This window comes from Emiliania huxleyi (genome assembly GCF_000372725.1).
Source record: "Emiliania huxleyi CCMP1516 unplaced genomic scaffold EMIHUscaffold_48, whole genome shotgun sequence".
Taxonomy (NCBI): Eukaryota; Haptophyta; order Isochrysidales; family Noelaerhabdaceae; genus Emiliania; species Emiliania huxleyi.
The window spans coordinates 397,465-419,298 of NW_005198391.1; the positions used below are offsets into that span (position 1 = coordinate 397,465).

The window sequence follows — 21,834 nt, forward strand, 5'->3', positions numbered from 1 at the left end:
GAAACACGCAACCGGAGCTTACCCTCCTCTCGACGGGTAGCGATGCGCCGCTCATCCGGCGGCTGGCGTCACTCACCTCGGGAAGCCGCCGACCACCCCCGTGTCCGGCGGGAAGAGGTCTCGTTGCACCTCTGATCGCTTCCTGCGCGGCGCGTCGGACGCCTGCTCCTGCTGCTGCTGCTGCTGCTGCTGTAGCTCTAGCGCGAGGTCGATCGAGTCCTGGGGTGCCACGAGGACGATGCTCCTGTGGCGATGGACAAGGTGGGTGGGTGCGTTGGCTCTTCCGCGCGGGATCGGCCCTCCTTCCCTAGAGTGGGTCTCTCTGCGCCTCCAGTCAAAGGCAGACTCGCACTCCATCTGCCACGCGAGCGAGCGCAAGTCGGAGACCTGCGCCGCGGGAAGGGCGTCGTCCGAGCCGCCGCTGGCGAGCCACGCCGCGCGAAAGTCGGAGCGGCGCAGAAACAGCGGCGTCAGCTCCTCCGCCTCGCCGCCGTCCGCGCCCGCGCCCTCGTCGGCCGGCGCCTTGAAGCGCAGCTCGTCGGAGCCAAAGAGCGGGACCGGCCCGCGCCGGCGGTTGGCCCGGCGCAGCATCGGCGGGGTGGGCGACTGCTCGAGCAGCTCGCTGACCGAACGCACCTCCTCCTCGCACGCCACCAGCCGCAGCTCCACCGCCGCCGTCGCTGCCGCTCCTGCCACTCTCCCACCCGCGGTGCCGGCAGTGCTGCTGCTGCCGCCGTCGGAGCGCACGGCGGTGCGCAAGCGATCGTACACGCCCTCTCGCTCGCGCGGCGCGTCCTCCGCTGACGCCCCCTCGTCGGGGGACGCAGCAGCGGCGGCTGACGGGGACCACTCGCTCAGTGCAAACGCCGTGCCGAGCGGCGTCGCCGCGAGGGTGAGAGGCGTCAGCGGGTTTGCGCGCTGCAGCTCGGCGAGAGCGCGGCGCGCGGCCGACGCGTCCAGGTAGAAGGGGCAGGCGAGCACGCCGTCCTCGCCCGTGGTCGGCACCATCTCGCGGCTGCGCCCGACGACAGAGAAGCAGGGCACGCCGTCCAGCCGATCGATGACCTCCTGCTGCGAGAGCGGCCGGAACGGCACCGGAACGGGCGTGGCGAGGCGGACGTCCGCCCGCATGCAGCCTGGCTGGAGTGCTTTCTCAGGCGGAGGCCGGCGCGGCGGCGCCGCGGCCCATGCAAGCAGAGCGAGATGAGGGATCATGCCTGCTCGCGGAAAAGAATGTATGCTCTCCACTCTCCTCTTGAGCACTTGAGCACTGGATAGGGTCGATTCCGCATGGTACGGGACCCCTCGATCGTCTCGCCCTCCCTCGCTGGTGTGCTCATTGGGGGGGGGCATAACAAACACGGTACAAGCAGAGCGAGATGAGGGAAAGAATTAGACCTGCTGGAGCGCTGCACAGAGCATCTTCACTGACCACCAACGACAGGTGTGCGCCTACGCGCTCGTCTACGCGGAGAAGAAGAACGACGGCGAAGCGCCGTACTCGGTCTCCTTCACGGCGACGCAGAGCGGCGACGTCATCGTCCACCTGCACCCGCACTCCCAGCTCGCGCGCTGTCCGCCATGAGCGGCAGGCGCAGGCCACGGAGCCGCCTGCGAGCGCGAGCCCTGCGGCGCCGCCAGCCCCTGCCGGGCGCCAGCCTCCAGCCGCCTCTTACACGCGGCTGGCGCCCTCTCGCGGCAAAAGGGTCGAGCGAGCGGGCAGAGTCGCGATGTCCCTGCGCACCTGGGTGTTCGCCGCCTATATGCTCTATCCTGTGCCAAGACGGACGCGTTTTGACAATCAAAATCTACCTCAAAATTTGCGGCCGCCCCTCGAAATCAGCTGATCAAAATTTGCGATATGGCCCGGATCGAAACCTGTACTTTGGCCAAGTCACAAACTGCCTCGGGTTTTGGCTGCTGGCACTCTCGAGGCTATGCCTACACAGCCTCGCGCGCATGGGCAGTCAAGAGGGACCATGCACCTTCTCACGACAGCGCCGGTGCCTCTCTCTTGGACCGGCAAACTTGGGGTGGTCTCGTGTGTATCACCAATGTGGGACCAGTGCGGCATCGCGCCATCGACAGCTCTGAACTGCGCCTCACCACTGACCGGGAAGGCCGCCAAGTGGGCCAGCACAGGTCGCACATTGTGGCAGCAGTCAGCAGTGCATGTCTGATAGCTAGTGAGAGCAGCAGCGCGTCAGGGTCGCAGGGTCGGCTCGGGTGTCAAGCCCGCTCTCGCCCGGCCGGCCGCGTGCAGACGTCGGCGCTCGGCCTGTCTGCTGTCTGGAGTGATCTGTCGGCGGTCAGCACAACCGATCAGGTCGGAGTTTTCTTATGGCTGGAGGGTCTATCTGTATGTACTCCTCGAGATCTCTCCAAATCTCTGCCCTCTGATCAACCGTGATCATTCGGGAAGTCGGTGCTAGCTGAGACTAGCGGAGCCGGAGCCCCTTTCCGCACTGCTGCGCGGCGCACGGTGCCTCCGGGGGCCCCCGCCTCCCCCCAGAGTTCTTCAACCTTCTGCGCTTTTGGCAGATCCCTGAGATGGCTAGGGAGAGACGAGGCTGTTGTTGTCGTCGGAGTCGTGCCGCAGGGCTTGTAGCTCCAGGTTCTTCTTGTTCGTCCGCATGCCCGTGAGGGCGAAGGCCGAGGTCACCGCGACGGCCAGTATCGCCGTCGTCACGGCGAAGGTGGTCGAGATGCTGAAGTTCAGCAGGAGAGGCATCAGGACGATCACGTTCAGAGGCAGCCGGTAGAGGTTGTAGATGGTGGACCGCATGTCCTCCGGCACGATGTCTCCCTTGAGAGTGCCCATCATCGGAAAGTAGAGCCCGACGCACGCCTCGAAGGCGAGGAATGCCACGAAGCGGACCTGGACGCTCTCGACGAGGTACACCGTCAGGTGGCACGCCATCGACACGGCCATCACCAGCGCGCCAATCTGCTCGGCCGAGAGCGTCTTTGCGAGGTACGAGTACACGCGCGTGCCGAGCAGGCAGAAGATCATAAAGCCGGTGAAGATGTGGCCGAAGGGCGGCACGGGCTGGTCGGGCTCCATGAGGCACGGCGTCCAGTTGAAGACGAAGATGAACATGGACGACTCGAAGGAGCTGCAGATCAGGCCGCACAGCAGGATCTTCTTGTCGTCGCAAATCGCGCCCACAGCCTTGCCAAAGCTGCCGCCGCTCTGCCCGTCGGACGCCCCGTAGTTCTCCGACCACTTCGTCGAGATGTAGATCATGCAGAGCACGAGCACCACATTGGCGAGGTCGAACGGGGCAATGTACCCGCCGTAGTGCAGCCCGGCTCCGAGCTTTGTGAGCGGAGTGATGTTGGCTGCAACCTCTCCGAGCTGCCCGGCAGCGATCGCCGCCACGCTGCTCCCGAAATATGCGAGGGAGAACGTGTTGCCGAGCTGCTCGCCGTCGAAACCCTCGCGCTGCGACTCTGAGACGAGCCACGAGTCAAACACGCTGAAGAGCAGCGAGGTGGAGATACCGCCCAGGATGCGGCCCACCATCAGCACGCGGAAGAGGCCCCAGTGCTTGGTCAGGCAGTGACCAAAGTAGATGACGCAGTACAGGATAGCGGACTGCCGCCGCCCCACCCTGTCGGCAAGCGAGCCCACCACAGTGCCTACCACAGCCGAGGCACCGAAGCCGCCGACGAAGAGGTAGCCGTTGTGCTCGCGGTCGATACCGTAGCCCTGGTAGAGGGCGTACACGAACGGGCCCTGGAGCCAGTCCGCCAGCATGGCGAGGAGGAACCCGGGCAGGTACAGCCGCTGGAAGCGAGCGAGCTTGTCCTGGCCACCAAAGAGGTTGCGTATGCCGTCGATCTGCTTGCGATCCGACAAGACGACGGCGAGTGCGGCCACGAGTCCCGCGACCAGGCTGCCGTAGATGAGGTTGTGCGGCAGCACCATATCGCGCTCAAGTGATCTTGCTTCTAGGGAGGATCCCTATCGGCGGGCCACAGCCAGCAAAAACGCCGTGCAGACGGGCGGAGTAATTCTTTTAACCCCTCTCCTACACCCACGAACCAAACAACAACCGGAGAAGCCAACAACAAACCTAAAAGAACCGAGCTCTGTGTCTTGTGTGCCAACAACATACCTAAAACCGAAGGCAAAAAGAATTTCAGCCGGACTGGCACGGACTGGCACACACACCCGGCTTTGGCAAATGATCGGAGTGGGAGTCAGAAATGTGGTCCTTGCGCGAGGGGAGCTCGATAGACTCGAGGGGCCAGGATACGCCGCGAGGAGGACGGAGTTGCGCCGAAAGGCAAAAGAAACCGCGAGAACAAGGGACCGGCAGGCGGCGGCGTCACAGGACGAGGCAGAAGAGAACGACGCGACAGAGGAGGAAATGACAAGGGAGAGAACGACGAGAGTGGGACGACCGCGAGGTGGCATGAAGGTTGCAGCGAGAAGCGGCGAGAGACTGCGAAGAGAGATAGGAAGAGGCAGACTCCCTAGGGTGGGCGACGGCTAGCGCACCACACACCTCTCCTTAAAATCCCTGTGTGGTGGCGGCGTGCCGTCCTCCCATCCCTCCCTTGGCTTGTCTGTTTTCTTTCTTTCTTTACACACACCCGGCTCACCACAAAAAGGTCTGGGGCCGGCCGCGCTCTCCCGGCCGAGTTTAGCTCTACAGTGTGACATTCAATCAGGCGAGACGAATGCACAGCTCGGGCCGAAATTTCTCTCTCCTACCAGTCGCCGAGGCTGCGCCCGTTCTGGCTGCGTGCGAGGTCTACGCACGCACAGCAGCGTCGGCTCCAGCCGCAGCCGTCTTCGACGCTCGGCGGCGCTTCATCCTCGATGCCGCCGGCGAGGGAGCGCCTGTGCCACCTCGCCTGTGGGAAGCCTACGCAGCGTTTGCGGACTCAGTGAGGGAGCGGCAGATGCACGGCCTGGATCGCAAGCTCCACTGGTTCTTGTGCGTCCGTGCGCTCGGGTTGGAGGAGGCGTACGCGCCTGCCCTCGGGAGGGAGAGCTTCGAGGCCCGTCCGTGGCTCGGCTGTGTGGAGGTGTACATGGCGTGGCAGAGCGGCGCGGCGGCCGGTGTGCTCGCTTCCCTCGCCGCGGCCGGCCTACTCAGAGGCTCGGCTGGACAGCCGGTGCGCGACGAGGCGGAGGAGCAGCAGCAGCAGCAGCTTGCATGCTGGCTGAGCGCCTCGCTCACCGCGTTCGAGGCGTCCCTCGCGCTGGAGCAGGCGACGGAGCGAGGCGACGTGGCGCGGATGGAGGCGCTCCTGCAGCAGGGCAGCGCGCGGGTGGACGTGCCGTTGCTCGACTGGCCTCCGTCCGGCGACACGTGCCTGCACGTCGCGGCTGGCCGAGGACACGCGGCGGCGGTGGTACTGCTCCTCGAGCGGCAGGCGCAGGCCGACGCGCCGAACTACGAGGGCGCGTCCGCGCTGCACAGGGCGGCCGCCGCCGGCAGTGCGGAGACCGCGTCGCTGCTCCTCGGCGCCGGCGCAGCCGTGGGGGCAGCCACGAGCAGCGGGGCGACGGCGCTGCACCTGGCTGCTGGCGTGGGTCGGCTGGGCGTCGTGAAGCTCCTCCTTGCCCGAGGCGCCGACGCGCAGTCGATGGACCGGGACGGCTCCACGCCGCTCGAAGACGCACACCGCGCCACCTCCGACCCATGCTGCGGCGGCGACGCGCCGGGCATGCATTTCAGCGGCGTCATCTCGCTCCTCGAGACGCTGCGCAAGATGCCGGCCGACGCACGCCGCGCGGCGGCGGCGCGCTCGTGGGAGCTGCACGCCGCCTCGGCGCTGCAGGACGCCGCCACCAGCGGCAACCTCTCTTCGCTCGCCCTCCTGCTCGCCAGCTACTCGGCCGACGTGGACGCCGTAGACTACGACGGGACGACGGCGCTGCACGCCGCCGCCGAGGCCGAGGCAGAGGCCACCGTTTCGCTCGCGCTGCTGCTCAGCGCCGGCGCCGACGTTGGCGCCGCCGACCCCTACGGCAACACGCCGCTGCACGCCGCCGCTCGCTCGGGCGCCGTCGAGGCGGCGGAGATGCTCCTCTCGAGCGGCGCGGACTGGCGCGTCGCCAACGTCGCCGGGAGGCGCGCGGTCGACGTGGCGCGGGCCGGCGGGCACGAGGGCGTGGTGGCGCTGCTGGAGAGGGAGGCGGCCGCGCCAGCCGCTGCACGAGACGGCGGCCGCGCGGCGCGGGTCGCGGCGGAGGCGGCGGCCAGCCTGCGGGCCGTCGGAGGGGCGCAGAGGGAGGGGTCGCCCGCCTCCGCCGGCCCCTACCTGATGCGGGCGCCAAGCGGCGGCGGCGGCCACGACGACGAGGCGTTGCGGCAGCCGATCTCGGTGTCCGGCTCGCAGCGACCGGTAGACTGGATCGTGTCCGAGGTTGAGGGGCTCCGAATCTTCGAGCCGGCCAGGTGAGGCGGCAGGCGGCTGTGCGCTGTGCACGGAGTCTCAGTGTGCGCACGCAATATAGCCATTTTTTTTACTGATTCTGATTTTCGTTGAGAAAAAATCGGGAGTGGGGAGACGGCACCTCGGCTGTCGGCCACGGGCCACGGCGGAGCGCGGAGGAGATCGTGCATCGTGGATCGAATGTTCGAGGAGGACCCGAGGTGTATTGCCGGTGTGTAGTAGGTAGAGTGTCTAGGGGTACTAGGACCCCCCGTTACCGTTCTGGCGAGTGCGGAGTGGCGTCTCTGCGCCGGGGCCGCCGGGGGGTGCGCGCGGTCTCTGGCGGCGACCGGCGTGGCGCGCGGTGCCGGTGTGTTCTACGTATAGGTATACATTTTTTCTGTAGAATCTTACGCTCTAGAGCCGTGTACTGGTACACTTACTCAGGGCCCGCAAAGGCGCCGCGGGAGAATCGCCCCGCCCTCCCCCTCCCCCTCCCCCCAAACGTGCTCCGATTCGCCGCCGCCCTCTCTCCGCCGGCACCACCGCGGGCCGGGCCGGTGCCGTTGGCCTGCCGCCGGAGCCCTCGCGGGGAGAAGGGGCCTCGCGCGGCGGTCGGCCCGCGGCTGACGCGATCCCACGGCGACGGGCGCGGGCAGCGCAGCCCAAACTGCTCGCAGAAGGAAGACGCGCCCTTTGCGGCGGGGAGGCGCGACAAGGCCTCCTCGATCGTCTCGACCGTAGCGACGCACTGGCGCGCAAAGAAGTGTTGCTGCACGCCCAGCTCGAGGGCGTCCTGCAGCGGCGTCGCGTTGCCCGAGCGCAGCTGCATCGCCACGCCGCGCACGACGGCGAGGTTGATCGAGCGGTTGAGCGCGGCGTCGCGCGCGCGCGCGATGCTCTTCGTGACGAGCTCGGGCAGCGTGACGTGTGTGTACTGCCAGGCGGCCTGCTTCTTGCAGTTGCAGTGGATCAGCCGCTGCGGCTCGTCGGGGTGGAACTGGAGCAAGTTACCCATCAGGCAGAGCCGGCCGTCCGCGTAGCCAGAGTCGCTCGTCTTGTCGCGCCGCCTGAGCAGGCCCATCTCGCCCGCCGCGAGAGGCGAGACGCCGCACGAGAGGCCGCCCACCTATCCTCAAGCATGAGTCGCGATGAGTGGGTGTAAGGAAGGCCGCCCACCTAGCCCATGCCCCAACGAGCGATGTGAGTGGTGCATCACTGTCGATTGAGACGCCCGCACGAGAGGCCGCCCGCCAGCTCGCACGCCAGCCAGTACGTCTCCTTGTCTCCATATCTCCCCATACCTCCCCATATCTCCCCCTATCTCGGCGTACCAGCTCGCACGCCAGCCAGTACGTCTCCTTGTCGCCGTGCAGGTTGGCGTACATCTCGTGCCTGCTCGCGGTCGCGCGGGAGGCGTGAAGAGGCGCTTTTGCGCTCACAGGGGCGCGGGCTCGGGCCGTGGCTCGCGCCGGTAGCGCTCGTGCAGCGCGTAGAGCGTGCTGAGCAGCCGCGGAGAGCGCGACTTGGAGAGGAGCAGCACCGACGAGTCGATCTGGTGGTTGGACTCGCCCGACACGATCGGCGAGCGGATGAGGTCCTCGCTCGGCCGCCTGTTCACAGCTGGAGGTGTGAAGAGGAGCAGGGGAGCTAGAGGCGGATGAGGTCCTCGCTCGGCCGCCTGTTCACAGCTGGAGGTGTGAAGAGGAGCAGGGGAGCTAGAGGCGGATGAGGTCCTCGCTCGGCCGCCTGTTCACAGCTGGAGGTGTGAAGAGGAGCAGGGGAGCTAGAGGCGGATGAGGTCCTCGCTCGGCCGCCTGTTCACAGCTGGAGGTGTGAAGAGGAGCAGGGGAGCTAGAGGCGGATGAGGTCCTCGCTCGGCCGCCTGTTCACAGCTGGAGGTGTGAAGAGGAGCAGGGGAGCTAGAGGCGGATGAGGTCCTCGCTCGGCCGCCAAGGCCACGAGACGTCGATGTCGGGCAGGAAGCTCTGCGACGCCATCCGCTTGCGGATCAGGTGGCGGACGTAGCGGGAGGCGTCCTTGATGGGCTGGCCGCGCAGATGCCGCTGCAGCCGGTCGCGGAACAGTAGCATCCCGCTCGCGTTGTAGCTCGCCGAGCGGAAGAGGTCAGTCGGGTCCGAGTAAAAGTGCGCCTGCGTGCGGGAGGGGGGAGGGGAGCAGGGCTCAGAGAGGGTGCGGAGGAGGGCGCCTGCGCTGCGCTCGAGGCGCGCGTCGTGGTCGACGAGCAGCACGTCGTCGAGCTCGGTCGCGAGCAGGGAGAGCGGCTTGCACATGTAGCCGCGCAGCTTGCCGATCTCGTCGGCCGCGAGGTGCGGGGAGAGCACGCCGCTCAAGTCGCGCGCGACGAGCGGCGTCGCCGAGGGGAAGGAGCGCAGGGTGGCGAGGTCGGCGTCGGAGAGCTCGCCCACGTGCCTGTTAGCATCAGCGATTCAGTCGTGCCTGCTCACTCTCAACACTCCGAGCTCTCCCACGCCGGCACACGCGCCAGAGCTCGAGTGGGAGGCGATTGCCCGCCCGCTGCAGCCGCTTGACCATCGCCAGGGTGGAGGCCAGGATGGGGGGGGCGGTGCACGAGATGATGCCGCGGCTGCCCGGCTGCGGCGCCACGGGCTGCCGCGCGCTAAAGAGGGGCTGCAGCTCGAGCGCAGCGCGGGAGCAGCGGCAGCGCGCAGACAGCTCGCGCAGCGCCGGCGTCGCGCCCCGCTGAACCCACTGCTTGACGGCGGCGGTGATGGCCGCCTGCTCGTCGTCCTTGCGGGCCGTCTTGATGCCCTGGATGGCGAGCGCCTTGTCGCCCACCACGCGCGCCGAGGAGAAGCACGCGCGGTAGGCGCGCGAGAGGACCCGCTCCTGATCACAAGCGAGCGGTGGGTCAGACTCACCCCTCACAAACCACGCGCGCGAGAGGAGACCCTCTCCGTGTCGAAGCGGGGCGGCGGCTCGAGGCCGGCCGGCTTGCTCAGCCGCTCGTGGAAGAGGCGCAGCGAAGACAGCCGCGACGACCAGCCGGCGGCGGCGGCGGAGTCCGTCGCGCCGCTCGAGGACTTGCTCGAGGACTTGCTCGAGGACTTGCTCGGGGTCGAGTGCGGCTCGAGCCAGCGGACGAGCGTGCGGACGGTGGCGTTGAAGGTTGCGTGCGCGAGCCTGTGTGCGCGCACAGCCGGAGGCGTGACGGTGTGCGGTGCCGGGCGGTCGCGGTGGCGGAGGGGCGTGTGAGCGCGAGCCAGTCGAGGCGGAGGGAGTAGGTCTGGGGCGAGCGGACGAGCTCGTCGACGTCGAGCATCGTGCGCAGCGTGTTGTGCGCGCGCCGCGCCTCGACCTCGAGCCCCGCGCGCACGGGCAGCGCGTTGAGGCAGCGGTGGAGCGTCGCCCCCTCGGCACCAAGGGAGGGGTCGCAGCCGTACTGCTTGAGCCACGGCGCCGCCATGAGGGAGTGGAAGATTGGCGCGGCGGTGAGCTTTGACTTTTGCGCGCCCCACAGCTCGGGCAGCGCGCACAGGTCGCGGGAGCAGCGGGTGGAGTTCGTCCACGCGAGCTCCGAGCCGCGCCTGTGGAAGAGGTAGCCTGGCGGGGGGCGGGGGCGCGAGGCACGGGCGCTGCGGGCGAGCCGCCCGCACAAAGGAGAGAGGGCGGGAGGGAGGGTGTGGCGTGGGAGGCGGGTTGCGGTGTAGGAGGGCGGGAGCGCGCGTCCGAGAGGCGACCAGCTGCGGATCGGCTGCACCTCGGCCGCATCTCGCCTGCCCTCTGTGCCGCTCGGCTGTCTCTCGGCTGTCTCTCGGCTGTCTCTCGGCAGTCTCTCGGCAGTCTCTCGGCTACGCCTCGCCCGAGGCGACCATCTGGATCGGGTCGCGCACAAAGTGGACGAGCCGGTGGCGCGGCGACGCCTCGAGGAGGGAGAGCCAGCGGTAGAGGTCCTCGTGGTACACCTTGACGAGGAAGTGGCAGGCGCCCCCCTCGCCCGGCCGCCGCTCCTCCGCGAGGGGAAGCTCGCGGTACGTGTACTTGTACACCTGCGGGGGGGAGACCGTCCAGACGGGTGAGAGGCTGTGGGGTGAGGCGGCAGACGCGGAGAGCAGTCGCGCTCACAGCGGGGCTCTACAACTTGGGGGACAGGTGAGCGAGGGGGGCGTGGCTCGCTGTGTCGGCGGAGGGACGGGGGGGCGGGACGACGGCGGGAGCAGTCGGGCGCGGACCGGCCGGTTGGTGGCGCTGCAGAGCACATCGACGAGCACCTTCCCGACGGTGGTGCCGCTCTTGTGGTGCGCGATGAAGACCCAGTCGCCAGCGGGGCGAGGAGCGTGGGGGTGCATCGCCATGAGCGTGGGCAGTGGGCGAGACGCCCGCTCCATGTCCTCCGCCGACGCGCCCACCGTCTGGAAGCCCCTCCGCTTGGACCACTTCGCTCGCGGGTCCCGGCTGCTGAGCTTGGAGACGACAAACTTCTGCACGTTCTCCAGCGTGATCTGCCCCTGGTACATCTCAAACGTCGTGTGCACCCGGATCTTGAGGAGCGGCGCCGTGGACCGTGATTCACCGCGCCCGCGCCGCTCTCGCATCATCAGCAGGCCGGTGTTTGGCGCGGCGGCACCGCTGGAGTTGTGCGCCGACGCCACCGAGCAGGCGCCCTCGCCAAGGATGCCCGTCGCCGCCACACACGAGACCCGGCCAAACAGCAGCTCCGGAAACTCGGGCGCCAGCTGCGCCCACAGGCCCTGGACGCCGTGGCAGAGCTCCCTGCACTGCCGCGGCTCAAAGGCGAGGAACGCGGGCCGCTGGAAGCGCAGAAGCGCGCTGAAGGCGCGCGGTGACAGCTCGAGCGGGCGGTTGTTGGCGAGGATGCGGTTGGGCATGTTAGGCTGAGCTCAAGCGCTGGGACAGGCTCGGCTGGGACTGCATCTCTCCGGCTTTAGGGCGGGCAAGATCGGGGGGGCTGCAAGGCGCCGTTGCGCACACTCCTCGCTCCTTAAAATCCCTGTGTGGTGGCGGCGTGCCGTCCTCCCATCCCTCCCATGGGCTGCCTTGTCGCCTATGTGAGAGAGGACCCCCTGTCGCATAATCAGTCCCTCTCCGCGTGCGATCCGACCTTTCCCCACCCCTCACCCTTGCAAAATCCTGCAAAGAGGTGGGGGGCGACGTCTGAGAGAGAGATTTTTATCGTTCAACGTAGAAACTTGTTTCTTTAGTGTAACCCACTCCTAACATTAATTCTTCGCGCATACAGACAGGCCCAGCTGGAGGTGGCAGGGCATCCCACTCACGAATGTCCCTAATTGTAATCCAGAGCTTGCAAATCAGTGGTCAGTCCACGACTTTCGATGTCCTCCTCCTCGGCCGTCGCGCTGATCCCCAAGCCGAGGGGCGGCGTCCCAAGGGGCCACGAGTGGGACGGTGTGCGCGGCGCGTACGTCCACAAAGAGACGGGAGCTGTGCACGTCAAAGGCACGCGCTCTGCTGCTTCGGCAGCGCAGCAAAAGGAGCGCAAGGATGAACGCGACCGCAGCGACAGGCCGCAGGCGAGCGGCTCGCAGAAGCGCAACCAGGCTCAGGCCGAGGCCAGGAAAGCGGATGCCAACCGCCGCCGCCAGGTGGTCAGCCAGCACCGCAAGGCAGTACGCGAGAAGGCGCGCCCGCGGCTTGGCGAGAGCTTCGCCTCGATCCGCCAGCGTGAGGAGCAGCGGCTGCTCGGCAAGCGCTTTCTCTTCGAGCCCCAGCGCGTGCGCGTGTGCGAGGGAGCGCTCGCTGGGCAGTGCGGCACCGTGCTGGATCGCGCCCAGCTGTGCTTCCAGGAGACTGCGCGCCGCGTCACGAGCCTGGAGCTCGACGCCTCGGGCCGTGTCGCGATCACCGAGCCGCGGCACCACCACCAGATATTGCTCGACGGGAGCGAGGATGAGGAGCCGGTGCTGCTCTCGCCGTACGCCGTAGAGCCGTGGCCAGGCGTCGGGCAGCTCGTGGACATGCACCACGGCTCAAACTTGGAGAACGAGCCGGATCGAGCCATGAACCACTTGGGCACCGTCGTCGCCTTTCATCCGTGGCAGCATTGGGGCCTCGAGGGCGAGAGCTTCTACCTCGTCAAGCGGCAGACCTTCGCGCTGCCGGAGCATGTCGAGGCGATGGCGGGCGGCGACGTGTGCATCGGCTCGTGGGTGCGGCTGCTGCCCCCGCATCCAGATGCGCATCACACGCTGCAAGATCGCCCCCCGGGTTCCTCCATGGTGCGGGGCAAGCACGAGCCCGGGGAGTTTGCAGCGCGGCGCATGCTGGATCGCCTTCAGCTGCAGGAGCCTGCAGAGCTGACGACGACGCACGCGCACAAGCTTCTGGAGGTCTTGCCCAATACGCTGGCCGAGGAGGCCTACTTACCGCTGCTCGACGTGCACGTGGTGCGGGACCGATGCGCGGCGTGCAGGGACTGCTTGGTGCTCGAGACCACGTTCTTGCTTGCCTACGACACCGACTTTGAGCCGCTCGATAGCAACGACATGCAAAATCCATGCCGCTCCCACTGCCCGTCAGACCATGCTTTCATGTGCGAGTGCGCGCGCCAGTGCTGCTCACATTGGGAGTGCAAGTACAGATGCCGCGACTGTATGGGTAGTGACAGCGACTGTGACAGCGAGTCGGGCGAGGAGAGTGCGTAGGAGAGAACTACTGCTCTGTGTGTGTCTTTACAAATTACTACGTCGTTCAACGTAGAAACTTGTTTCTGTAGTGTAACCCACTCCTAACATTAATTCTTCGCGTGTACAGGCTGACCCAGGCTGCTCTGCCCACCCACCCACCCACCCACCATTACGTTGAACCCATGCAGAGCTTTTATTAACCAACGAGAAATCACGACTCTCATTCTTGACGTCTGTCCTCGTCCTCCCACGGAGTCGGAAGACGGCCAGAGGCAGACACGAGTGACGAGAGTCGAGAGACACACACACAGGTCACAGCACACACATAGACCCAGTCCCAGAGAGGCAGAGAGCCTCGCAGGGCCTCTCTTTCGGTCACACTTGGCGCATGGCGGGGGGGTCGGGGTGTTGAGTCATGAGTGGTTTTTTCTTTCGTTTCGCTTTCGGATTCTTTCGTCGAAGCGCGAAACCCACAGCCACATCCCGCGCGTGGTGAAAATGGTGACAAAAAAGCGCGCTCCGGCACGCTCCACGGCCAGAGGCCCCTAGGACCAGTGGACCGCCACGCAGCGCCGATGTACACTCCCCGACGCTGTGCGTAGGCTCCGGCCTAGAAGGCGCGCCCAAACAGCGCCATGTGCGTCGCCGGCTTGCCAGAGTAGAAGCACACGCGGCCCTCTGCGCGGTGCTGCTCGCCGAGCGGGAAGCAGCGGATCGTCGCCTTGGTCTCGTCCTTGATCGACTTCTCCGCCGCCGCATCGTCGAACCACGGCACGAGGAAGAGGCCCGCGCCGCCGCTGCCCGCGCCCTCGGCCGCCGCGAGCGCGTCCGCCATCTCGGCGTACGAGTCCGTCTCGCGCGTGCCGTCGGAGAGCCGCGCCTCGGCCGCGGCCAGCAGCGCCCCCTGCATCGCGTCGAGCTCGGCGGCGATCGCGCCGCCGACGCCCTCGCCGGCGGGCAAGTCGAACTTGTCGCCACCCGTCCGGCGCGCGACGACCAGCTTCCCCGCCGCCATGTCGCGCGGCCCCGCCTCGATCCGCAGCGGCACGCCCTTGCGCTCGTACTCGAAGAACTTTGGCCCCGGCCGCACGTTCCACCGCGTGTCGATCGAGACGCGCACGCCGGCGGCGCGCATCGATGCGACCTGCGCGTCGACGAAGGCCATCAGCTCCGCGTGCTGCTCGGGCTGCTTGTCCGGCCCGGGCGAGATGGGCACGACGACGGCTTGCGTCGGCGCCACCGCGGGAGGCAGCACGAGCCCGGAGTCGTCCGAGTGGCTCATGATGAGGGCGCCAACCTGCCAGAGGGCGGGGCGGGGGGTGGGTGTGGGTGTGGGTGTGGGTGTGAGGCGAGGGGGAGGGGGCAGGCGCTTGCGCGGCTCGCGCACGGACGGCACGCGTTGCGGCGCAGCGTGGCGCAGCGTGGCGCGGCGCAGCGCGGCGGGCCGGGGCGGGGCGCAGGGTGTGCGGGGCGCAGGGTGTGCGGGGTGTGGCTCACCAGCCGCGTCGACACGCCCCAGGAGGTGGCCCACACGTGCTGCTGCTGGTTGGCGTCGTCGGAGAAGGTGACGTCGAAGGCCTTCGCGAAGTTCTGGCCCAGAAAGTGCGAGGTGCCCGACTGGAGCGCCCACCCGTTTTGCATGAGCGCCTGGCAGGCGAGGCGGCGAGGCGGAGGGTGGCAGGCGAGGCGGAGGGTGGCAGGCGAGGCGGAGGGTGGCAGGCGAGGCGGCGAGGCGGCGAGGCGGCGGGTGCGCGCGGTGGGTCAGAGGAGGGGCGGGGGGCTTCGCGGCGGCGGGAGGCGGCGCCTCGATGGTGAAAGTGTCGTCCGCGCCGGCGAAGCGCTCCGTCGGCGACTTGACGCCCTTGACGACCGGCATGGCGAGCACGTCGCGGCAGACGTCGGCGTAGACGTCGAGCATCTGGCGCGCCGTCTCGACCGCCTCCTCGCGCGTCGCGTGCGCGGTGTGGCCCTCCTGCGGGGGGAGCTCGGCGGAGGGTGAGCAGAGCTGAGCCGAGCCGAGCCGAGCAGGGCCGAGGCCGGCCCCTCCTGCCAGAGGAACTCGGCCGAGCGGAGAAAAGGGCGCGTGCGCAGCTCCCAGCGGACGACGTTCGCCCACTGGTTGACCTTGAGCGGCAGGTCGCGGTAGGACATGATCCACTTCTGGAACATGTGCCAGATCATCGTCTCCGAGGTCGGCCGCACGATGAGCGGCTCCTCGAGCTCCGCGTCCGGGTCGGGCTCGACAGCCTGTCGGCAAGAGCTGAGGTGGGAGGAGGAGTGAGTGGACAGCTCCGCCCCCCGGAGGCTGTGCACGGGCCTTGCCCCCCTCGGTCGAGCGGAGCCGGTGGTGCGTCACGACGGCGCACTCCTTGGCGAAGCCCTCGACGTGCTCCGCCTCCTTGGATAGGAACGACACCTGCTCACCCGCCCCGTCTGTGAACAGCGCCTCTTCACACCCGGCCGGCGCCTCTCAGAGGGGAGAGGGGCGGCGCCGGGATGAAGAGCGGAAAGTACGCGTTCTGCGCGCCGCTCTCCTTGATGCGCTCGTCGAGGGCGGAGCGCAGCGCGTCCCACAGCGCCATCCCCGTCGGTCGGATCACCATGCACCCCTTGACCGGCGACTGGTCCGCCAGCTCGGCCGCCTGGATCACCTCCTGGTACCAGAGCGAATAGTCCGCCGCGCGCGGCGTCAGCCCCTGCCGCCCGCCGCCGCCCCCGCCGCCGCCGCCGCCGCCGCCCTTCTTTTGCTGCTGCTGCTGCTGCTTCCCCTTGCCCTTCTTGGCCTTCTCGGGCGGCGCGCCAGGCAGCCGGCCCTTGAGCTCGAGCAGCTCGGCGACCGCCGCGGCAATCGCCGCCTCGTCCTTGGTCTCCGCCGCCTTGAGTGCGCGCACGCGGTCGCCGGCAGCCTTGATCTCGGCCTCGAGCGCCGCTAGATCCACGTCGGCGGCCGCCGCCATCACCAGAGGGCGCCGCTGCCTCGCAGCGGCCGCAACCCGGGCACCGCCGCCGCAGGCGCGGTGCGGCGCGCCGCACCCTCGAGCGGCGAGAGGCGCACGCTGCAGCACGCGCATCACGCCAGGTAGCATCGTCACGGCGAGCAGGATGGTGGACATGAGCCGGAGGGCCGGAGAGCAGAGCGAGAGCCCAGGCCGGCTCCAGCTCGTTCGCGAAAAAAATCATCGCGCCGCTGTGTGCGGGGCGGGCCCCTGCACACAGACTAGGGGGTTGTGCACTCTCTGAGGCCTCAGACCCCCTCTGAGGACGGGTCGGACCCCAGGCTTGGCGGCACAGAGGGTTTGACTCTGACTCTGTGCCGCCTCTGGGTCTCTGTGGGATATCCAGGCATGTTACTGAGCGAGGCTACAGCGTAGAGCACACACACGTCAGGCGTACGCGCGAGGACGACTCTTCTCACGCCCACTGCGATCATCTGCCGCCAAGTCACCCTTTTCCTGGCTCACAAGCTAAAGATATGGGGTCCCGTACCATGCGGAACCGACCGACCCTATCCAGTGCTCAAGTGCTCAAGCTAAAGATGTTCACGGGCCCCCACAAGTCATATCGTTGCTCAGGTCCACTCTCTCTTCGAACACTTGTACCTCCACGGATGATGCTGGCGCTGGGTTCCCGTTGCGGAATTTTTTTATTTTTTCAAAACTCCCTTTCGCGGAACCCTCCGTCGAGTTCCAGGAACCCTCCCTCTATTTCGCATTATCTTCGCATCCCAGTCATGGCTCTCTCGTTCGCTTCCTCCACGCTCGCCTTCAACATCGCGCCATCGGCCGTCTTCGCGCCCTCGCGCCTGGCCGCCGTCCGGATGCAGGTCCGCCGCCCAATCCCTGCTAAGCCCCACCCCGCGCATCCTCGCGCCTGCGGCGCTCGCCCTAGACGCCATCACCGCAGTCACCCTCGCCGCATGACGCCATCACCGCCATCACCTTCCCCCCCTTTGGATCGCAGGAGGCCGCCCCCGTGGACGCTCCGCCCGCGCCGCCGCCCCTGCCGAAGATCAAGACCATGATGGTCGGCGACGGCACCCTCGCCGGCGACATGGGCTTTGACCCGTTGCAGCTCGCCGACTCGCCCGACAAGCTTGCCTTCTACCGCGAGGCAGAGGTCAAGCACGCGCGCCTCGCCATGCTCGCCGCCTTCGGCTGGCCCGTCTCCGAGATCACCAACTTTGGCGGCCTCCTGAACGGCGACGGCCGCGCGCCCTCACTGCTCAACGGCGGCCTCGGCAACGTGAACGGCGTCTACTGGGGCGCTGTCGTCGCGCTCGCGGTGTACTGGGAGAAGTTCGGGCTCGACCAGCAGTTTGGCTCCAAGGACGTGAGCAAGAGCCCCGACTACCTCCCCGGCATGCTCGGCTTCGACCCGCTCGGCGCCGACTCGCAGGGCATGCGCGCCGCCGAGATCACCAACGGGCGCGTGGCGATGGTGGCGATCACCGTGTTTGCGCTCGAGGAGGCGCTCACGAGGGCCCCCATCTTCCCAATCAACCTGCTTCACTAGAGCAGCGGCCGCTGCTCTCGTGAGGAACCTTATGTGTGTGTCGGCGGCGTGTGTGGCTGGAGAGGATGTGTCCTCGCAGCCCGTCGCCCCCCCCGCGCTGCGTGTGGCTGCCGGCCTCTTGGCGGCAGAGTGGAAAGTCGCGCCCGTCTCTGTGTGATGGAGCGGCCTCTTCGTTTTATTGTGTTGCAGTACGAAACCCCATGTAGGCCATGACCCCAACCGACGCTGCGCGAATGGGGATTGAAAGCCGGAACAGAGAGCAAGCGCCCGTGGCCAGTTCAGGGCCGTCTCGCCTCTCACTCGAGGAGTCGAGCTCACTCTCCGCTCTGTCACCTCTCGGTGGAGTGTTCGGTCTCTCACACACCAACCCGATCATCGTACAGTACCCTGCACTCATGCCTCACTTTCAGCCCTCACGGCAGCACAGCTCTGTCACATTCAGCCGCGCGTTCCGCCTCGGGCAGGCCGGCGACCTCTCGCTCCAGCTGACCACCCGAGGCCCGCGGCACTGCAATGCACATCCACATGCCCACCTCGCACTTCTCGGTGCGCCCGCGGCCCGGACCTGCCGAGCGCTGTGCGTCGGTGGGCCCCTCAATCTCTCGCGATCCGCGGACACGTGAGCCGACGGAAGGGTCTCCAGTCCCGTCCGATCACGCACCGGAGACCGCGCTTGCGCTCTCTTGCGCTAGTCGAGCACGACAGGCGCGTCGTCGGTGCCAGCAGCAAGCCCTGCAGCCGGCGCTGCTGCCAGCGGCGGTGGCGGTGGCTGTGGCTGCTGCGGTGGCGGTTGTGGCTGCGGCGGCGGCGGCTGCAGCGGCTGCGGTGGCTGCGGCCGCGGCGGTCTCTGGCGGCCCGGGGCTGGCTCGCAGATGTGGTTGAGGCGAGCGGCGTGCTCGAGCTTGTGCCTGCAGGAGCAAGGCGAGTGCTCGAGGGGCGGAAGGGGCAGAGGTGGCTCACGGCTCGGCGCGCCTCTGCGTGCGGCACTCGTGGCCGTACCAGCAGCTGGGGCGGCTCGTCACGCTCTGCGGCAGCTCGGACCGAGGCAGGCTCGCGCGGTACTGGTAGGCGAGCGAGAAGAGCGCGTCGCTGTAGCAGCGCTCGCACAGCTGCGCCGCCGGGTCGGCGGGCGGTGCGCCCGGCGGGGCGCCGCGAGGGGCAGGGAGGCGGAAGCGCGGGTCGGCCGGGTCGGCGGCGGCGGAAAGCGCTTCGCGCACCATCGCGCCGAGGCTCGAGCCGCGCTGCGCCAGCTGCGTCGTGAGGATGGCCGTCTCGAAGCCGTTCCCGAGGGCGCGGTCCGGGAGGGAGGCGGGCAGGTGGCGCTCCTCGGTGAGGCGGCGGAGCTGGTCGGCGGCGCGCAAGCTGCCGCAGCCGGAGCACGGCGTCAGGCTGGCCACCGCCGCCGCCATCTGCGCCTGCAGCCGCGCGAGCATCAGCTGCGCAAGCATGGGGTCGCCACCGCCGCCGTCCGAGTCGTCGTCGCCGTCGCCGTCCGAGTCCGAGCCGGACGCGTCGCTGTGCGCCCGGCCCCGCTTCCTCAGCTGCAGCGTCGAGGAACCGATGGTGTCGTCTGCCGCAGGACGCAGGGTGAGCACGGAGCGAGGCGAGGCGCTACAGGGCGAGGCGGCGCGGGGGGGGCAGCGAGAGCCGGCGGAGGGCGGGAGAGAGTGGGAAGGGCCGTCTGTTCCCCCAAGAACGAATCAGCCGCCCAGAGAGCAGGGTGCCAACCAGAGAAAGGGGGCGTCATTCCCGTCGTTCTGCGCCGCGCCCCAGGGCCGCGAGCGCCGGTCCAGCGAGCGCGCGCCCGAGGGCTGCGCCGCCGGTCCGCGCGCTCTGCCCTCCACGGGGGAAGGAGGGGCGGCCCCCGAGGGCCGAGAGGGCGGGAGAGGGGTGTGCGAGAGGGCGGGAGAGGTGTGTGCGAGAGGGCGGGAGAGGTGTGCGAGAGGGCGGGAGAGGAAGGGCGGGAGCCGAGGCGAGGCGCGCCCGCGTCCAGCCGAGCGATCTCCTGCGGGCTGCGGCGGCGGTGCGGGTTCCGCTGCAAAAAGTCGTCGACGATGCCGATGATGGTGTGGTTGCGCGACGCGGCGACGATGGGCGCGCGGCACTGCGGGCACTCCTGTTCACAGATGGAGGTGTGAAGAGACGCTGCTCACAGCGGGGCAGCAGCGGCACTGCGGGCACTCCTTCTTCTGCTTGAGCCAGCCGCAGACGCAGCCGGCGCAGAACGAGTGCAGGCAGGGCTGGAGCGAGACGGCGTTGTGGAGGATGTCCTGGCAGACGCTGCACGAGATGTGGTCCTCGCTGGCGAGGCTGCTGCTGCCCGCTGCCGCGCCGCCAGCGCCCAGAGCCGATGCGCCGGCGGCAAAGGTGAAGGCTGCGCCGCCGCCTCCCGGCGCGCACCCAAACGCGAGCGTGTCCTTGTCGTGGAGGCCGACGAGGTTGCCCTTGCCGATGCGAGCGCCATTGTGCCACACGCCGTTTGTCGAGCAGTCCTCCACGGTGGGTGGCGTGCCGCGGCGCAGGCGAGCGTGCAGGGCGCTCACTCGCTGGGAGGCGAGGACGAGGCTGCAGGTCGGCGCGCGGCCCACGCTGTGCTCTGCCTCCTCGCAATCGAGCGAGACGGAGCCGTCCGCAGAGAGGAGCTTGCCCCAGCTCGCACTCTCGTCGTCGGTCTCGCCGCCGCCCTCCTCCTGCGTGGCCGCCAGGCCGCCGGCATCCTCCTGCGTGGCCGCCAGGGCGTCGTCCTCCTCCTGCGTGGCCGCCAGGGCGTCGTCGTCCTCCGGAGCGGCCGCGCTGTCCATCTGACCTATTTTTGTCAGCCGCACCTCAGTCGCTTTGAGCGGCCGCCTGGGGGTGGTCAGCTGTGGCTGAAAAAATATGCCAAACTACAAGTGGAAGACCCGCCCGCCCGCGCTCCCCCCGCCCGCCCGCCCGCCCGCCCGCCCCCGCAATAAGCGCAGATGTCCTCTTCAGCCTGCCGAGAGCCACACTGTCGCTTACGCCTACCATAAAGCATAAACCCACGATAAGACTGCGCGACGCTGCGGATCAGCCCCAGTGCCCCTCCCAACCGTACAAAGCTCAAAGGCTGCGGTGATTGATAGTATACACAAGCAACCCAAATTCCAACACGTCGAAAGAAGTACACAGGTCGACGCTCGACACCCACCATGGCTCCGGATGTTGCTGGTGACGAGCAGTGTCGTGACGGGGTGGTCACGGCAGGGCCACCGCTCGCGCACACGTCGACGGCGCGACCTGAGAGGAAGGGGAACATTAAGTTCTTATGCCGTACCATCTGCCCTGGGTCGCTCGGCCACTCTCGTTGAAGCTTGGGCTCGACCCTTCCGCCGCTGCCGAGCCTACTCACACAGCGCGAGAACGACGCTGTTAGGTGGCTCAAGCGGGAGGGAGCGGTGACAGTGGGCAGCGAGCGTTGGGGGACAGTGGGCAGCGACTGATGATGCTCCTTCGCCTTAGGGAGCGGTTCAGCGGCTGGGCGGGCTTCAGGGTGGTGCTCACGCGAAAAGGAATCGACGCGATGTACAAAGCATACAAGAAGAGGAGTAAGAAGAGGAGAAAGACCAGTGATGACGAAACAGAAGCTAGTGCAGACGAGGGCAGGGCAGACCCGGGGGCGGCGGAGGCGGACCAGACGGCATCGACCGCCGAGGGAACGTTGGGAAGAGGCACGAGGAGGGCGGCGACCTCAGCCGACTATGGAGGACCCGTCGCCAGACGACGCAGGGCAGACGATGTGGAGGCGGAGCAGACGCGCAGGGCGAGACGAGGGAGGGAGCAGGACTTTGCGGAGATCAGCAGGAGGATGTACGAAGAGATTAGGAGCAGCAGGGACCCGAGGGACCATGTGGAAGACGGCTAGTGCTAGTCCCCCATCGGGAGGACGACCCCGGCTAGTCGCCGACCACACCCACAAAGAACCCTGCACAAAGATCGCAAGGGCGGGGACCTGTTCCTTTTTACCCATCTCACAGTAGAGGTGTCCGTTTTTATTTTATTTGGAGCTGGGAATAGGACCGTCTCCTTAAAATCCCTGTGTGGTGTGGCGGCGTGCCGTCCTCCCATCCGCATCCCTCCCTTGGGTCGCCTGTTTTCTTTCTTTCTTTTAGGACCGTTCCAAAATCCTACTCGTGCAGGTAGGGACCCTGTCCTCCCCCCATCCCTCGTCGGGGTTGTGTGTTTTCTTTCTTTTCTTTAATAGGACCGCCGCAAGCGGCGTGGCGTGGAGCGGTTGTGCATCCCTCCGGGGGCCCCTCTG

At 67.9% G+C, this 21,834-nt stretch overlaps 7 protein-coding genes across 7 annotated transcripts; 3 read left to right on the forward strand and 4 right to left on the reverse strand.

The window, feature by feature from the left end:
• Window positions 1-2,662: 2,662 nt before the first annotated feature.
• Window positions 2,663-3,796, reverse strand: EMIHUDRAFT_52888 (hypothetical protein; the record flags this gene model as incomplete). Its single annotated transcript, XM_005767742.1, has 1 exon — window positions 2,663-3,796. A coding segment is annotated over one exon (1,134 nt), but the record flags the coding sequence as incomplete, so codon positions are not given.
• Window positions 3,797-5,046: 1,250 nt separating this feature from the next.
• Window positions 5,047-6,423, forward strand: EMIHUDRAFT_103336 (hypothetical protein; the record flags this gene model as incomplete). Its single annotated transcript, XM_005767743.1, has 1 exon — window positions 5,047-6,423. One exon carries the CDS (start codon window positions 5,047-5,049, stop codon window positions 6,421-6,423), a length of 1,377 nt encoding a protein of 458 aa, XP_005767800.1.
• A 357-nt stretch (window positions 6,424-6,780) lies between these two features.
• Window positions 6,781-7,500, reverse strand: EMIHUDRAFT_436813 (hypothetical protein). Its single transcript, XM_005767744.1, has one exon. It carries the CDS (start codon window positions 7,478-7,480, stop codon window positions 6,836-6,838), a length of 645 nt encoding a protein of 214 aa, XP_005767801.1. The 5' UTR covers window positions 7,481-7,500; the 3' UTR covers window positions 6,781-6,835.
• A 4,232-nt stretch (window positions 7,501-11,732) lies between these two features.
• Window positions 11,733-13,061, forward strand: EMIHUDRAFT_211548 (hypothetical protein; the record flags this gene model as incomplete). The annotated part of the gene is made up of 1 exon (XM_005767745.1): window positions 11,733-13,061. One exon carries the CDS (start codon window positions 11,733-11,735, stop codon window positions 13,059-13,061), a length of 1,329 nt encoding a protein of 442 aa, XP_005767802.1.
• Window positions 13,062-13,653: 592 nt separating this feature from the next.
• Window positions 13,654-16,156, reverse strand: EMIHUDRAFT_103339 (hypothetical protein; the record flags this gene model as incomplete). The annotated part of the gene is made up of 6 exons (XM_005767746.1): window positions 13,654-14,340; window positions 14,541-14,690; window positions 14,914-15,015; window positions 15,168-15,290; window positions 15,331-15,459; window positions 15,500-16,156. The coding sequence occupies 6 exons, from the start codon at window positions 16,154-16,156 to the stop codon at window positions 13,654-13,656; spliced, it is 1,848 nt and encodes a 615-aa protein (XP_005767803.1).
• Window positions 16,157-16,773: 617 nt separating this feature from the next.
• Lhcf47 (light harvesting protein) lies at window positions 16,774-17,753 on the forward strand (the record flags this gene model as incomplete). Its single annotated transcript, XM_005767747.1, has 2 exons — window positions 16,774-16,866; window positions 16,947-17,753. 2 exons carry the CDS (start codon window positions 16,774-16,776, stop codon window positions 17,553-17,555), a joined length of 702 nt encoding a protein of 233 aa, XP_005767804.1. The 3' UTR covers window positions 17,556-17,753.
• Window positions 17,754-18,243: 490 nt separating this feature from the next.
• Window positions 18,244-20,356, reverse strand: EMIHUDRAFT_464489 (hypothetical protein; the record flags this gene model as incomplete). The annotated part of the gene is made up of 4 exons (XM_005767748.1): window positions 18,244-18,463; window positions 18,516-19,096; window positions 19,609-19,671; window positions 19,709-20,356. 4 exons carry the CDS (start codon window positions 20,354-20,356, stop codon window positions 18,244-18,246), a joined length of 1,512 nt encoding a protein of 503 aa, XP_005767805.1.
• Window positions 20,357-21,834: the final 1,478 nt, after the last annotated feature.